The sequence below is a fragment of the Microtus ochrogaster genome, chromosome 7, assembly GCF_000317375.1.
Source record: "Microtus ochrogaster isolate Prairie Vole_2 chromosome 7, MicOch1.0, whole genome shotgun sequence".
NCBI classification, from domain to species: Eukaryota; Metazoa; Chordata; class Mammalia; order Rodentia; family Cricetidae; genus Microtus; species Microtus ochrogaster.
In genome coordinates, this window is record NC_022014.1 from 63,946,216 (window position 1) to 63,960,809 (window position 14,594).

General features: G+C 49.3%; 1 protein-coding gene across 2 annotated transcripts; it reads left to right on the top strand.

The window, feature by feature from the left end:
* The first annotated feature begins 257 nt into the window (after window positions 1-257).
* Window positions 258-7,275, top strand: Supt4h1 (SPT4 homolog, DSIF elongation factor subunit). Of its 2 annotated transcripts, none has more exons than XM_026780862.1 (5): window positions 258-474; window positions 1,131-1,237; window positions 5,932-6,062; window positions 6,398-6,451; window positions 6,912-7,275. In XM_026780862.1, exons 1-5 carry the CDS (start codon window positions 406-408, stop codon window positions 6,977-6,979), a joined length of 429 nt encoding a protein of 142 aa, XP_026636663.1. In that variant the 5' UTR covers window positions 258-405; the 3' UTR covers window positions 6,980-7,275. The 2 variants fall into 2 exon arrangements, with proteins under 2 accessions (XP_026636663.1, XP_005350547.1); XM_005350490.3 differs by having other exon boundaries at window positions 325-474; window positions 6,007-6,062.
* The last annotated feature ends 7,319 nt before the right edge of the window (window positions 7,276-14,594 follow it).

Here is a 14,594-nt window from a genome sequence, read left to right on the forward strand (position 1 = left end):
AAATAAACAAATTAAAACAAGCAGACAAAACAATCTAGGCTCTCGTTAGGGAGCCTGAGAAAATCGGCGCCTGCCGCCAGGCGTCTACATCAAAAGGCTCCCGTTACAGTGCTCAGTTCCGCAAGCCGCTCCGCGCCACGGCTCCTGCGCAGGCGCTGACCGCACCCCTACAGTCCCGCCCCCAGCGCACCGTCTTCCGCTCGCTCACGCGAGTCCAGGTGACGCGCGCGGCCCAGGTGGCGCCCGGCTGCCCCGCCCACGGCCCCTACGGGAGAAACCATCTCCTCCGGGGGGGGGGGGGCCGCGACCGGCTGCGCCGGAAGAGGAAGTTACGTGAAGGAAGTGGCAGGCATTCTGGGTAGTGGTCTGTTTACTTCCTGCGGCTGTACTGTCGCGTCGGTGAGGATGGCCCTGGAGACGGTGCCGAAGGATCTGCGGCATCTGCGGGCTTGTTTGCTGTGCTCATTAGTCAAGGTGTCGGTCGGGGACCTGGTTGTAGGGACGACTGGGGAGGCAGAATGGGAGAAAGAGGGTGAAATGGGTCCACAGACAGAAAAGGAAAAGGTCTGAGAGCGCGGGAGATCATCAGGGGAGGGGGAAGCCTAAGGGAGCCGTTGTTTACGTCGCGGGAACGTGAGCAGGACGTTTGTGCCTGCTGAAGGCACGGGTGGTCGTACCCGCCTTCCAGCATACGCTTGGCTCCCCAGCCGACGGTTCGGTGGATTACTGTGTTGGACTAGGAGCCAAAGCAGCTGAGAGAGTTGGAGGGGGTACCTGACCCCAAGGAGACTAGAAAAAGTATGTAAGCTGAATTAGGGACGATGAGAGAAGAAAGGCATGTGAGGGTGGAATTTAGGAATAGTTTGCAGACCAGTAGGTGTTGGATTACGTAGAACCAAGAGGTTGTCTTCATCAAGATAATAAGACCTTGTGCCAGGCGGTGGTGGCGCACGCCTTTAATCCCAGCACTCGGGTGGTAGAGGCAAGCGGATCTCTGTGAGTTCGAGGCCAGCCTGGTCTACAAGAGCTAGTTCCAGGACAGGCTCCAAAGCTACGGAGAAACCCTGTCTCAAAAAACAAACAAACAAAAGACCTTGTTCATGTTTATCCTGTCTGTTTTTTCCCTCCAGACCATAGACCAGTTTGAATATGACGGCTGTGACAATTGCGAAGCGTACCTGCAAATGAAGGGCAACAGAGAGATGGTGTATGACTGCACCAGCTCCTCATTCGATGGGTAAGCCCCGCCGTGGTCCCTTGTTCACCTCTGCATCCTGTTGACTTGTGGCCCAAGAAGTAAATATGGAGCAGATCGTTGAGGTCATAAGACTAGCTGGTCACAACAGTTCTTTTGAGACCCACTAACTGTGCATCTGGGCCAGTAGCTGCTAAGTACTTGAGAAGTGGTTCGTTCAAATTAGAATATGTTTAAGTGTCAGAGATACACCAGAGAGCAGAGATTCTGCTTGAAGAAAAAAGGATGCCTAATTATCTTAATTTTTAAGATTAGTTAATGTTTTGGATTTATTTGATTAAATACTGAAATTAGTTTCATCTTGTCTTTACTGTTTCAGACAGTGGCTAGGAGAAAATATAAAATTATGTGTCCGGGCTGGGTAGTGGTGACGCACACCTTTAATCCCAGCATTTGGGAGACAGGCAGGCGGATCTCTGTGAGTTCAAGGCCAGCATAGTCTACTAGAGCTAGTTCCAGGACAGGCTCTAAAGCTAGAGAGAAACCCTGTCTCAAAGAAAAAATGACACCCCCCCCCCCAAAAATGACGTGTCTTTTTTCTGTATTTGTTTAACAAAGCTGCCCTACTCTTGTCAGCTCAGTGATGGTAACACTATGTTTATCTTGTACAACTCTGCCTGGCACAGGATGTAGGGGGTGGTGGCTCCTTGATGCTGAAGGGTTGCAAGGATAATACAGCAGTACAGCTTGATTACCGTATACAAAGACCTCTGTTTAATTTCTGGTGCTTCTGCAAAAACACATGCACGAAGATCCATTTTAAAAATGAAGGGAAAGGAAGGTGATTACAATAAACTGCCCTCAAACATCATCTTAGTGAGTATAGGGGCTTGCACCTGTAATCTCGTCTTCTGAGGGGGAGAAGCCAGAGAATCAGGAGTTCAGGGCATGCCTCAATTATGTGTGTTTGAGGCCAGCCTGAACTGTGTGAGACCCTGTCTCAAATAAGACCAGCTCAATGGCACGGCAGGTAAAGATGCCTGATGGCGCCGGACGGTGGTGGCGCACGCCTTTAATCCCAGTACTTGGGAGGCAGAGGCAGGCGGATCTCTGTGAGTTTGAGGCCAGCCTGGTCTAGAAGAGCTGGTTCCAGGACAGGAACCAAAAAAGCTACGGCGAAACCCTGTCTCGAAAAAAAAAAAAAAGATGCCTGATGGCAGGGAGGCCTGGTAACCTTGACTTCAGTCCTGGATCCCACAAGGTGGCAGGAGAGAACTGAGTTCCTAGAATTGCTTTCTGACCTCAGCACATACACCCTGGCATGCATGCATCTGTGAGAGAGAGGGAGGGCACTCCCCCAGTAAGCTAACTAGAAAAATAATAACAAAACACAACAAACTTGATCATCTCAAAGAGGCCTGTAAGAGGACTATATTTTGGTGACATGGTCCAGCCAGGACAAAGGGAAATGAGAGAAGTGTGAATTGCCCGGTCTTCTTCCCCAAGGCATCAGCATTGCTAGATTTCTTCTGGACCCTAGGCCAATTAAAGATTTACATCTAAACTGGGCTTAGACCTAGTATTTGTTAAAGTTCTATGAAGGTGGGCTTGATTTCTTTTAGGGAAAAATAAAAGATTGGGCAAAAAAGTTGTTGGTTTGGAACCTTCGGTTCCTGTGCTTGCGAATACGCATTATGGCTTCTTCGTTAACCATTCAAGGTTGATGCTTCAGGAAGAAGCTGGGTGTGTTGGTGCTGCCTTCAGTCCTAGCCCTTTATTGCATCACGAGACCCTGTCTGAAATTACAAAATCTAAAAGGAGTTGCTCCCATATATAGGTGAAGGTCTATGCTAGTTGCTTTGAAAGATGTTGAGTTACACAATGAGATATAAGAGGCACACTTTGAGTTCTTACCAATTTAACCTTTTAAAAAATTGTTTTAAAGATTTATTTTTCTTTTTGAATTACATGTGTGGGTGTGCGCACATAAATGCAGGCGCCCAAGAAGGCCAAAGTCCTCAGATCCTTGTGAGCTGCCCCGTGTGGGTGCTGGGAACTATACATGGGTCCTATTCATAAACAGTATGTATTCCTAATCACTAGGCTATTCTCTGTCTCCCAAAAGTTTCTTTTTTTTTTTAAGTTGGCTGTTTTTATTACATGTATGTGTATGATACAGATGGTAAAGTTGTTACCTGTTGTTGCTGTGGTTTCTTACCTTTTGGCCATTATGAAGAAAGCAGCTCTGAAGATGATCTACACATGCTTGCTTCCCTGCTTTGGAGCTTTTGGTTTTATATCATGAGTAGATAGAATTGTTATATCACAATGTAACAACTATTTAATGAAACAAAAAACTTGAAGATTCCAATTTCTTTCCTTCTCACCACTGCCTGTTACTTTCTGGGTTTTTGTTCTTGTATTTTTTGTTTGTTTAGTTGGTTGTTAGTTTTTGTTTTTATTTTTGAGACAGAGTTTCTTTGTCTCCCTGACTGTCCTGGAACTTGCTCTGTAGACCAGGCTGGCCTCAAACTCATAGAAATCTGCCTGCCTCTGTCTCCCAAGTGCTGGGATTAAAGGTGTGTGTCTTGCCTGGCTTTCGTTTGTTGTTTTTTAAGGTTTAAGACTCATCCTCATGACTACAGGCTATATCTGTAATTACCACCATAATAGATAGGTAGGAAATATCTTGTGGGTTTGATTTATATTTCCCTAGTAATTAATAACATTGGTCTTTTATTATTGCTAAAGCCATTTTAAAAAAGTTTTTTTTTCCTAAGGCTGGAGAGATGGCTCAGTGGTTAAGAGCATTGCCTGTTCTTCCAAAGGTCCTGAGTTCAATTCCCAGCAACCACATGATGGCTCACAGCCATCTGTAATGAGGTCTGGTACTCTCTTCTGGCCTGCAGACAGAATATTATATACATAATAAATAAACAAATAAATAAATAAATAAATTTTTTTAAAAAGTTCTTTTCTTCAACGCTAGAGATTGAACTCCACATCTTACATGCCCTAAGCAAGCTCTCTGTCACTGAGCTGCATTCCAAGCCCATTGTCACTTGTCTTATATGTTTATAATCCGTTCATATCCTTTGGCCGTGATGGTGTGCTACTGTAGTCCCAGCATTTGAGTAGTAGAGGCAGGAGGATCAAGAGTTTGAGGCCACCCTGAGCTTTAAAAAAAAAAAAAAGGAAGGAAGGGAAGGAAAGAACAGAGAAGAAAAGAAATTAAAAAAAAGCTCCTCCCCTGCCACCCTGTTTTGAGGCAGGGTCTCATGCAGCCCAAACTAACTTCAAATTTGGTGTGTAATAGAGGATGACGCCTGATCCTCCTGCCTCTACCTCCTGTGTGCTAGAATTAAAGCTGTGCACTACCACACCCACTGGAAGCCAGATTAGGACATCCGAAGTTAGCACTCTGCTGACTGAAGTATATCCCCAATTCTGTTTTTCCCACTTTTTAAATCTGGTTTGTTTTGTTACTATTGAGTTGTATATTCCAGTGCATATTAAGTTTTAGAGAATAAGAAAGTCAGAGGAGAGCTACGTTATTTTAGTCAGAAGTCGGGGGAGGTAGATGTTTATCTGAGAGAACTATAAGATTCTTTTTTTCATTTTTGTTTATTATTTCGTGTATATTATTGAAGATTGAACATAGGGCCTTTGCAAATGCCAAAGCTAATGTTCTACCTCAGAGAGAGAGAGAGAGAGAGAGAGAGAGAGAGAGAATGTCTGCAGCCCTCTTCTTGACTTTTTATTTTTGAAACAGCATCATTTTAAGTTGGGCAAACAGACCTTGGACTTGAAATCTTCCTGCCTCAGCCTCCAGAGTAGCTGGGATTGTAGGAAGTTGAGATGAGGTAGAAAGAACATTTCAAATAAAGGAGTATGACTGAAGCAGAGGCAGAGGGTAGGAACCCCCGGGCATGTTTGGAGAAGTGTGGGCGTTGTCTTTAGGTTCAGTATTTGGGTAATAAGTTGTCGACTGGAGGGGTAGGTTGTGAGGGCAGGAGAGTACTGATGGTGGGAGGAAAGCCTTTGTGCACGCCTGTCCTGGATCCGCCTGCGGAGCCATCTAGCTCTTCCTACCCTTCTTGCCACTCCTGGAAGTGAGATCAGTTCCACTCAAACCATGAGCAAAGCATAGACTCTAGCATTGTTGCCAGGGAAGCAAAATGGCCTTAGGGAGGCAGTCAACACGTGTCAGTTCCTAGAACAGACCTGACAGTTCAGAGTACGGAACTACTAGGTGAGGAACAGAAATAACCTCTGTGACTCCATAGTGCCTGCCTGCTCGCATAGTGCCTTCCTAGCCCTTCAGCCGCCTTTCTGCTCACTGCCATCATGTGGAGGCAGCCACCTGCCAGAGGATTGTTGGAATAAGAAGTGGTCCTTGTCTGCTCTGTCATTCTCTGCACTAGGAACTTTGTAGGCCCGAGTCCCATTGGTGAAGGTCTGTGAAATGTCTCCAGACTGCACAGCTCGTTAGAGAACGGGCTTGGTCAAGTCTCGTTCATTTCTAGTAAAACGATCCATTGTTTTGAGTCCTTTGCAGCAGGCTCCAGCCCCTAGTGATTGGGCTGGTCATAGTCAGTACTGGTCATCTGTGTGTAAAGCTCTTCTCACTGGCTAGCCAAGGACAGAGACTGAAAGATCACTGTGACTCCCTCCTAAGTCAGCTCCTTCCCAGCGCTAGAACTGTGCCAGCTCTCTGGTGATGACTTTCTTCTCAGATTGCTCTCCCGGGGCTATGGCTTGCTCCGTGCCTGCTCTTCAGGCAGGCTCAGGCTGACTGAATTTCCCTCTAGGATCATCGCGATGATGAGCCCAGAAGACAGCTGGGTCTCCAAGTGGCAGCGAGTCAGTAAGTGTTCTCATCCTGGCCTCTGCAGTGCTGGGAATGTGCCTGAGGGTCTGCGGGGATGCCATAAATCGGCAGCTTGTGCTGTTCTGGGTGGGAAAGGTGTAGTTACGGGAAAGCTAAGTCTTGAGGCTGGCAAGATGGCTCAGCAATGCCAGGACAACCTAAGTCTGATCCTGGGAATCCACATGGAAGGAGAGAGCTGACTTAAAGTTGTCTTCCCATCTCCATGTGTGTGGGCACACACACACCCCTCCACCCCTCTTCCATTTTTGGCTTAATTCTCCATTGGTCTCCAATCTTAACTCATTCCCATTGTAATCTGCTTTCTTCCTCAGGTAACTTTAAGCCAGGTGTATATGCTGTGTCAGTCACTGGTCGCCTGCCCCAAGGTAATAACAATTGCAACAGTGTTTCTGTGGGGCCCCAGGAGAAGCTAGTCTTTTATGTGATTTAACAGGAGTAACCTGACTGATAACACCCAGACATTTGGCTTCATACCTTTGTGGGGGTTTCGTTTGTTTGTTTCTTTGGGGATGGGGTGTTCAAGACGGAGTTTCTCTGTGTAGTTTTAGAGCCTGTCCTGGAACTCACTACGTAGACAAAGCCGGCCTCAAACACACAGAGATCCGCCTGCCTCTGCCTCCCGAGTGCTGGGATTGAAGGCGTGTACCACCACCGCCCGGCCGAAGCTTTGTTTGTGGTGATTGTGTGAGCCCTACTTTTAGTAGTTCCCTGCTCTTTGCCGGGATTTTAGGTGATAGTCGGGCGTCCTCCTTCCACAGTGGCAGGCAGGTTGGGTGGCTTTATCCCTGTGACTCTCTCATGGGACTGTTTCTTTTCCTGTCGTAGGAATTGTTCGGGAGCTGAAAAGTCGGGGAGTGGCCTACAAATCCAGAGACACAGCAATAAAGACCTAGCTAGGTGCAGCCCACGGTGTCTTCTCTTCTTCTGGCCCGTGCTTGTTTTCGTGGAACTAAACAGGCAGAACTCCAGATGCTCCCTGCCCTCTGTCTCAGCATCAGCAGACTCCCGTGAAAGCAACACATCCGGCCCTTGAGTCATTTCACTTTCTCTGAGGCCTGGTGAAGTGGGAGTGTCTGCTGGGTGGAGTCTCAGAGACTGATGGAGGAGAGTAAGAGGCTGGTTCCTACCTTTGCCCAAGGCTCTGCCTTTGTCAGATACCAATAAAATAAACTTTTGGGATACACTTAAAGCTGTGACCATGCCTATGTTCCTGTCTCTCTCACAATGAGGGCTCACTTGCCCTGTGAGCTCTGAGGCCAGGCCTTTCTCTCTCTGGCCTGCGTTTGAGGCTGCAGGGTACAGCCTTTCTGCTGTGCTAGCTGGCATATTGTCGGATCTGCAGTCCTGATGAAGGTAACCCTTCTAACTGGAAGCCAAGTGTCCCACCTAGACCTGATGCAGCAGTCTCCTTTGAAGGAATCCATGACCTTAGTCCCTTACCCCATTGCCCTGTTTGTATCCCTCTTTCTTCCTCCCTTTGTCTCTCCTTTTCATTTCACATTTCTCTTACTAGCCTTAGTGGCTGTTGGATCCTGGTCTGTGCTTTTGTGTTTGCACAGAAGGCAGGCTCTCCTCTGGTCTAGGAGGAAGCCCATGGGTAATGAATGTCACGCTGACCAAAATGGGTAGTTTTTATAATAAAAAGTGTACCATCGTATTCTTGTTTTAGTTTTCTTCAGTTTCCATCTGTAAAATGGGAGTGAACTGTTCGTCCTATCTGTTTACTCTGGATTCTAAAGACTGGAAATGAAAAATAAAATGATGTAGCTAGTCTAAAAGGGCCAGATGTGGCACATGCCTGGAATCCCAACACCCGGAAGCTGAAGTTGGGGTTAGCTCAAGACCCCTCTGGTCTTTATAGTGAGGCCTTGTCTCAAAAAGGTCAAATAATAAAGAGTAATATGTGAAATTTGCTCACCAGTTATTAGCTATTCAATATAATTAGTCAAAATTGGGGTAATGCCCAGAACCTCCCTGTTGGGGGAGTACCACCTTGCTAGCAGAGGCACCTGCACCACGCTCTGGAAACCAGGCTCCATAATACTTGTGGGAAATGTGAGAAAGTCTTCTGCCCTGGCAGTGTGGTTGTGACCTGGCTCCACTTGTCTCGTCCCTGCCTATGGAAAGAAGTTGGTAGTGACCAGGTCGCGCACATCCACTCGGGTACCCACTGAGACTCTGTCGTCAAGCTCTAAGGTCATCACCCTCAGTTCTAACTGAGCTGTTGAAGGAGTTTTCTGGTCATCTAAAATAAGAGCTTAGCCGGGCGGTGGTGGCGCACGGCTTTAATCCCAGCACTCGGGAGGCAGAGGCAGGTGGATCTCTGTGAGTTCGAGACCAGCCTGGTCTACAAGAGCTAGTTCCAGGACAGGCTCCAAAACCACAGAGAAACCCTGTCTCGAAAAAACCAAAAATAAAAAATAAATAAAATAAAATAAGAGCTTAGCATGTGAGTTCTTCAGCTGGGTGTCAGAAAGGGGCTTGGTAGATAGAGCAACTCTGCCAGGCTGGAACCTCCCTCCTATAAGGAAGGTTTCCCCAAGAATGTGCCCAGGCTGTAGAGCCAGCACCCAAGCTTTCACTGGCTTTCTCAGAAGTCCCTTGGAAAGCCCCAGCTGCTGTCCTGTGTGCACGGCCCGGACGTGACTGCGTGGTGAGAATGGAAACAGTTGTGGGGAGGGGAGGCAAGAAGAGCCTGTGCAAATAACCACACCAGAGCTGTCTGAGTCCCACACCTAGCTGGGCCCCAACTGCCAATCTCACAGGAAGTGAAAGACAGCCACTGTCAATCATGGGGGCAGGGGGGCTTGTTTCAGTGCCCACCACTTGGTAGCTGCTTTTCCATCACTCCCTTGCCTTCTGGTACTGGAACCGTGCAGCCCAGATAGGCAAGAAAGTGCCAGAGTCCCACCCTTTGTGTGAGCCAAAAGATCCTTGAGATGGGACCTCGGTTTTGGACTCTCAGGGTGGGCTGTCCTGTGGCAGGGGCGAAGGTGCCTTTCAAATTCCAGGACTACTGTTTGCATTCTATGTCAGGGTACTAAGGGCTCAGTCCAGTACTTGCTGTTTAGACTGCCCTAGCTCATGAGGTTTGAGTCAGCCCGGAGTCTTAAGACCTGGCTGTCCCCACTTCAGTGCTCGGGATCGACCCCCGGGCCTCCTCATGCTAGGCAAACGATTTTCCACTAAACTATCCCCAGCCCTCCTACTTGTTGAGTCAGACTCACTAATCTTATACATTGACTTTAAAATCACCCTGCAACCCAGGCTGACTTTGAACATGTGATTCCCCTGTCTTCTGAGTAACTAGAATTGCAGGTGTACATCATGAGGCCTATTTCCTCCTGGTCCCCTGTTCAGTGGTTTGACCTCTGACCCTCAGGGGGACAAGGCTCCCCTCCTGTTCAACAGGACAGATTAAACTCAGGCAAAACTCTAGAAACAGCGGCAGCCGAGCTGCTTTCAGAATGCTGCCTTGACCTCGTTTTCTACCCCCTGGTATTGGTCTCACATAACTGAGGGGCTAAGTGACCAACAGCACAGTGATGGCTGGTAGCTGATACAGCAAGAGTCGGGACGTCTCCACAGACAGCAGTTTCCCTAAGAAGAGGGAGGTAGGCTGGTAAGGGTCTAACTTCAGGCCGGGCTTGCCAGGTCAGGGACTGAGACTCTGTTCTTGATGTAGCCACTACGTTGTTACCCTCAGCCTGTGTACAGCCAACGGCTCAGGCCTGGCATCCCTCAGACACCCCATCTGACTATGGAAGAGGCAGGTAGGTAGTGGTAAAGACAGACCAGTACCTTACTTTGGGAATCACTCCATGTGGTAAACTTTGATGTAAATAGTATTTGGTCGTTGACAAACGTCTTTGACATGCATTATCTCATCTATCTTTACAAAACTCCTGGGACATAGTCCTTATTTAGCAGCAAGGAGACACGCTCTGCGGGTTAAAGTGGCTTAGCCATGATTAATTGGGCCTCAGCTCAAACAAGGCAGTGTCCACAGTTGAGCGCTGCTGTTGCTCTCGTGGTCACACCCTCTGTGATGCTTTTTGTTTGTAGCCTTAGCGCCTTGTCCCTCCATACTGGACCCTGCTAACCACCCTACTCTTAACACCTCCCATCCCACATCTAAACTTAACCACGTGAGGCATTGGCAGTAATGGTTCAGGGAGGAAGGGAAAATGGTCAAAGGGAAATGGGGCCAGCCCTTGGGTTCTCTCCAGCTGCATCTTCCATTCCTCTCCAAGCACTAGGCACCTACCAGCCTGTGCCCCACGTTTCCCATCCTCTTCTACATTGTCCTCCCCACCTCCCTCCACCTGCAGTCTGATTGTGGCCCCACTGCACCCTGATGGAACAGAGATGCTTGTGTGTGTGATGCAAACGTGTTCCCGCCAAGGGCAAGAGCCCCTGCATCCCGGGTCTGCTGCCTCTGCTAACACTGTCCCTGTGACTTTAAGTCATCTTCTCTACTTTCTTTCCTTCCTTTCTTCCTTTATTTTTTTGAGACAGGGTCTCACTATTGTAGCCCTAGCTGGCTGGTCTGCAGCTCACCGGAACAGACTGCAGTCGGACTCAACGAGAGCTGCCTGCCTCTGCCTCCCAAGATCTGGGACTGGAAGTGTGTACTGTACTCAGTACAAAGCTCCTCTCCACACCGCAGTTGACAAAGCCATGGCAACCATTGGCCAGAGAAATGTGCCTGTGATAGTGTGAGTGGAAGAGGGCATGCAGGGCACCCAAAGTGCCTGCTAGGTATATTGTTTCCTTGTTTTCTTCCTTCCTTCCTTCCTTCCTTCCTTCCTTCCTTCCTTCCTCCCTCCCTCCCTCCCTCCCTCCCTCCCTTCCTCCCTCTCTCCTTTCCTCCCACCCTCTCTACTTTCCTTTCCTTCTTCCTTTTTCTCAGCCAAGCACCCTACCACTGAGCTGCATCCCCCACCCTGCACTAAACTTTGAAACACTTCAGTATATTATTCATACTGGTCTAGAAACTTACTCTGCAGCTCAGGCAGGAGCTTTAAACTTTTTGATTGTTTATTTGTTTTCTTTTGTTTTTTTTTTTTTTGACACAGGGTTTCTCTATGTAGCCTGGCTGTCCTGGAACTTGCTCTGTAGACCAGGCTGGCCCCAAACACACAAAGATCCACCTGCCTCTGCCTCCCGAATGCTAGGATTAAAAGTGTGCACTTTGAACTCTTAATTCTCTTGCATAGCTGGTATTGCAGGCCTACATGACTAGACTTGCCTGTTTTTCTCTCTCACTCTCTCCGAGTGTGTGTGTGTGTGGGTATGTTGCTGAGGATTGAACCAAGGGCCTTATGCGTAATAGGCAATGTTCTACCATTGAGATATATGCCTGGTCTTATTTTTTAACTTATTACATACCTTGCTATCTACCCACAAAAGTCAGGATACAACTTAACCTCTATTTAGCTCAGAGTCATTGTTATGAACCTTCAGTTCTGTATCTGGTAAAATGGCTTCAGGACTAATTATTTTTCCATCTCTTGGATTCACGGCCTGTCTGCTGTCGCTTCTGTCATTCGTTCACAGCCGTCTCCCTTCTCGTCTCGCTTGAGCTGATGAACAGACAGCTACATCTGGTTCTTACTGTAGTGTGGCCGGTGAGTGAGTGAAAGACATGGCTGCTTGCCTGGGCCTTTGGCTGGGCGTAGAAGCCTCCAGCGGTGCGAAAGTCAGAACCTTGGGGCTGGTGGAATCATAGTAAGGCCACCACCTTATGAGTGACAGGACCAGGCCATATTGGCCTACTCCAAGAGGAACCACCGCGGTGAGGTGTGTTGTCCAAATTTGGCTCAGAGCTTTCGACCTCAAGGTGCTGTCATGCTCCGCGAGTGTCCGGGAAACAGGAACCAAGTGCACAGCAAACTACACTATGCTTTTGTCACCAAGATGTCTAGATCCTGGGGACTGCGATGAAGACTGTGGGGCCTTTGAGTTTTGACACATCTCAACAGTCCCTTAGAGGACAGGCAGCATGATGCAGAGGACTTGAGACCCACGGAGCTCTCCTTGGGTCCCTCCCGTGGCTGGTGGATGCCTGTGCCCATATGTCAGGAGCTAGCAGGCCCTTTTCCAGAGCTCTCTGGGTTGTTTCCATAGGTGTACTTCCCCCTGAAAACGGAGACCCTGATTCTGTACTACACAGCAAACGGGGGGGGGGCTTCAGTCACCAAAGCGGGGACCCCCAGCTGCTTTCTAGTTGTCCCTCCTTCCTGCTCCTCAAACCCAGCACCTGCCACCCTCTGAATCCTCTTTTGCTTTGGAAAAATACCTGAGAGTGATCTCTGTAGGGCCATTAGTCAGAAAAGTATGGTGGTTATGGCGATGGTGGTCACTGTTGATCATTCCCTGGGTGACTGAATGGCAAAAGCAGAGAGGGGAGCACAAATCCGTACTTGGCAGGGGAAAGAGCTCTGGGAGGGAGAGGGTGCCAGTAACAACCTAGTTTCCTCAAGAGCTCTGGTCCTAGCAGGGACTGGATGACCCTGGGACAATGGAGTGATACAAAGCCCCGAGACAAGCTGGCACCTTCCTCAGCCCAGGACCGCAGCTGCAGCACTTTCTCTGGGCCACTGAGTAGACTCACTTCCTCAGCCCTGCACCCTAGAGAAGCAGGAAGATGGAGGGCGGGTCTCAGACAGAGAGGTGGGGCATGACCTGGAATCCAGGCCTCTGCTGGGGAAGATGAGGTAGGCTTGTCCCTGGAATGGGCAAGCTCCTCCTCTACCCACTTAGAGGTCCCGGGGTCCAGGATTGAACTGATGTCCACCCTGGGGGCAGGGGCAGGGTTGGGGAGGGCAGCCCTTCACGTGTTCCTTCTGCCTCCTGGAACCCCAGCAGGCAGGTGGGGCTGGGGGAGTGTGACCGCAAGTCTCCAGACCTCATCACCAAGGTCCCTTTGGGAGTGGGGCCCTTAATGCCCCCACTGTGTTCACAAATCCTCAGACCCCTAGAGGAGGAGGGCCTAGATCCTCTGCCCCCATCTCCTACCTCCATTTGTCCCCAGCCTCTCACCTCCCCCTCTTGGAACCACAGCCCCATGACGCTGACACTCAGGCTCCATTGGTCTCTGTGGAGAACATTTGCCCTTATTTGGCCAGGCCAGCTCTGCACTAGGCCTCCACCTCTGGCCCAGCCCCCACGGGCCTGTGTCTCTCTCACTTCGTCTTTTTGAGGTTTGGCTGTGGGGCCCAGTGGGCGTCACTGCAAACGCACTTTCTGGTTGAGTCACTTCTAACGGCTCCACCACCGCTGTGAGCTGCTGCTGCTGCTGCTGCTGCTGCCGCTGCTGCTGCTCACTCCACTCCTGGACGCCCTCGAGGCTTGGTGGCTACCCCTCCCCCACCTGACTGCTGTAGAGGGCTGGGAGGACGGTGACCTTTGACAGGTTTTGCAGACCAGTTGGTGACCCCTTTAGTCACATCTACTGGCCCTACCCACAAGCCTGGGGCAGGGAAGTGGCCCTGAGTCTCTCCCGTAGACTTTCCCAGCTCCTTCCTCAGACTTTTGGGGATTCTGGAGCCTGATGGGTTCTTATGGAAGAATTATTTCTTTGGGGGCGATTAGAATGGACTTCTTTGGGGGAACAGAAAAACGGGATGCAGACTGTTGGCTGATATTTAGAAAGAAGAAACTTAACCTGGCCGAGATTCCGGTTCCTCAATCTGAAATGGGGACACTGACATTTGCCTTACTGGGCCAGCATGATCAAATGAGATGCAGACCGTTTACTGGGTGCTCCGCGGGCCCCTCTCATGGCATGGAGAGGTGAATACATACATGGAGCCCAGGCTAGCTCCTGCACATCATGGTCTCCTCTTCCCACATCTTTTCTTGTGTTTCCCATTGTGCCCACGTGCGAGGAATCCTGTGGGGGACAGGAGGCTGACAGGACTAGACAACCCTTTGCCCCTGTTCCTAGGTAAGAGGAGAGTTCTGCTAGGGAGCCCTCTCTGGTCTTTAGGATGTCTGTCCTGGATCCATCTGGGAAGATGCACAGCTGTCCTCTGGCTGGACAGGTTTTAGAACATGGTACTATTGCTCTGTCCTTGGGGAATACTCTAGAGTAAAATCAGATCCTTTGGTCAGATATCTCTTCCATTCTACAGTTGAAACAGCGGGTGGGATGGGATTTGGGGCAGGATGAATAATAGGCTTAAAGTTACACTATAGAGAGACCCAAGTGTCTTGTCTCCCCATTGTGTCCTCTTGGCTCTCATATCAGGGGTAGGATTCTCGTTAACTGAGAGACCATGGCAGGCAATACTCTCCCTCTCTCCCCAAGTCCTCTCTTTGTCTGCTTTCCTCTGTCAGCGTGATCAAACGAGATGCGGACCAAACATAGTCCTTATATGCACTCTCAACTCTTATGGCACAGAGAGGTACGCCACATAGCAGTCTCTCTCTCTCTCTCTCTCTCTCTCTCTCTCTCTCTCTCTCTCTCTCTCTCTCTCGTGTGTGTGTGTGTGTGTGTGTGTG

Coding starts and splice junctions, on each gene's coding strand:
- Supt4h1 (XM_026780862.1), top strand. CDS start 406: ATGGCCCTGGAGACGGTGCCGAAGGATCTGCGGCATCTGCGGGCTTGT. Junction 1,238..5,931: donor ACCAGCTCCTCATTCGATGG/GTAAGCCCCGCC, acceptor CTTTCTTCTCAG/ATTGCTCTCCCGGGGCTATG. Junction 6,452..6,911: donor CACTGGTCGCCTGCCCCAAG/GTAATAACAATT, acceptor TTCCTGTCGTAG/GAATTGTTCGGGAGCTGAAA.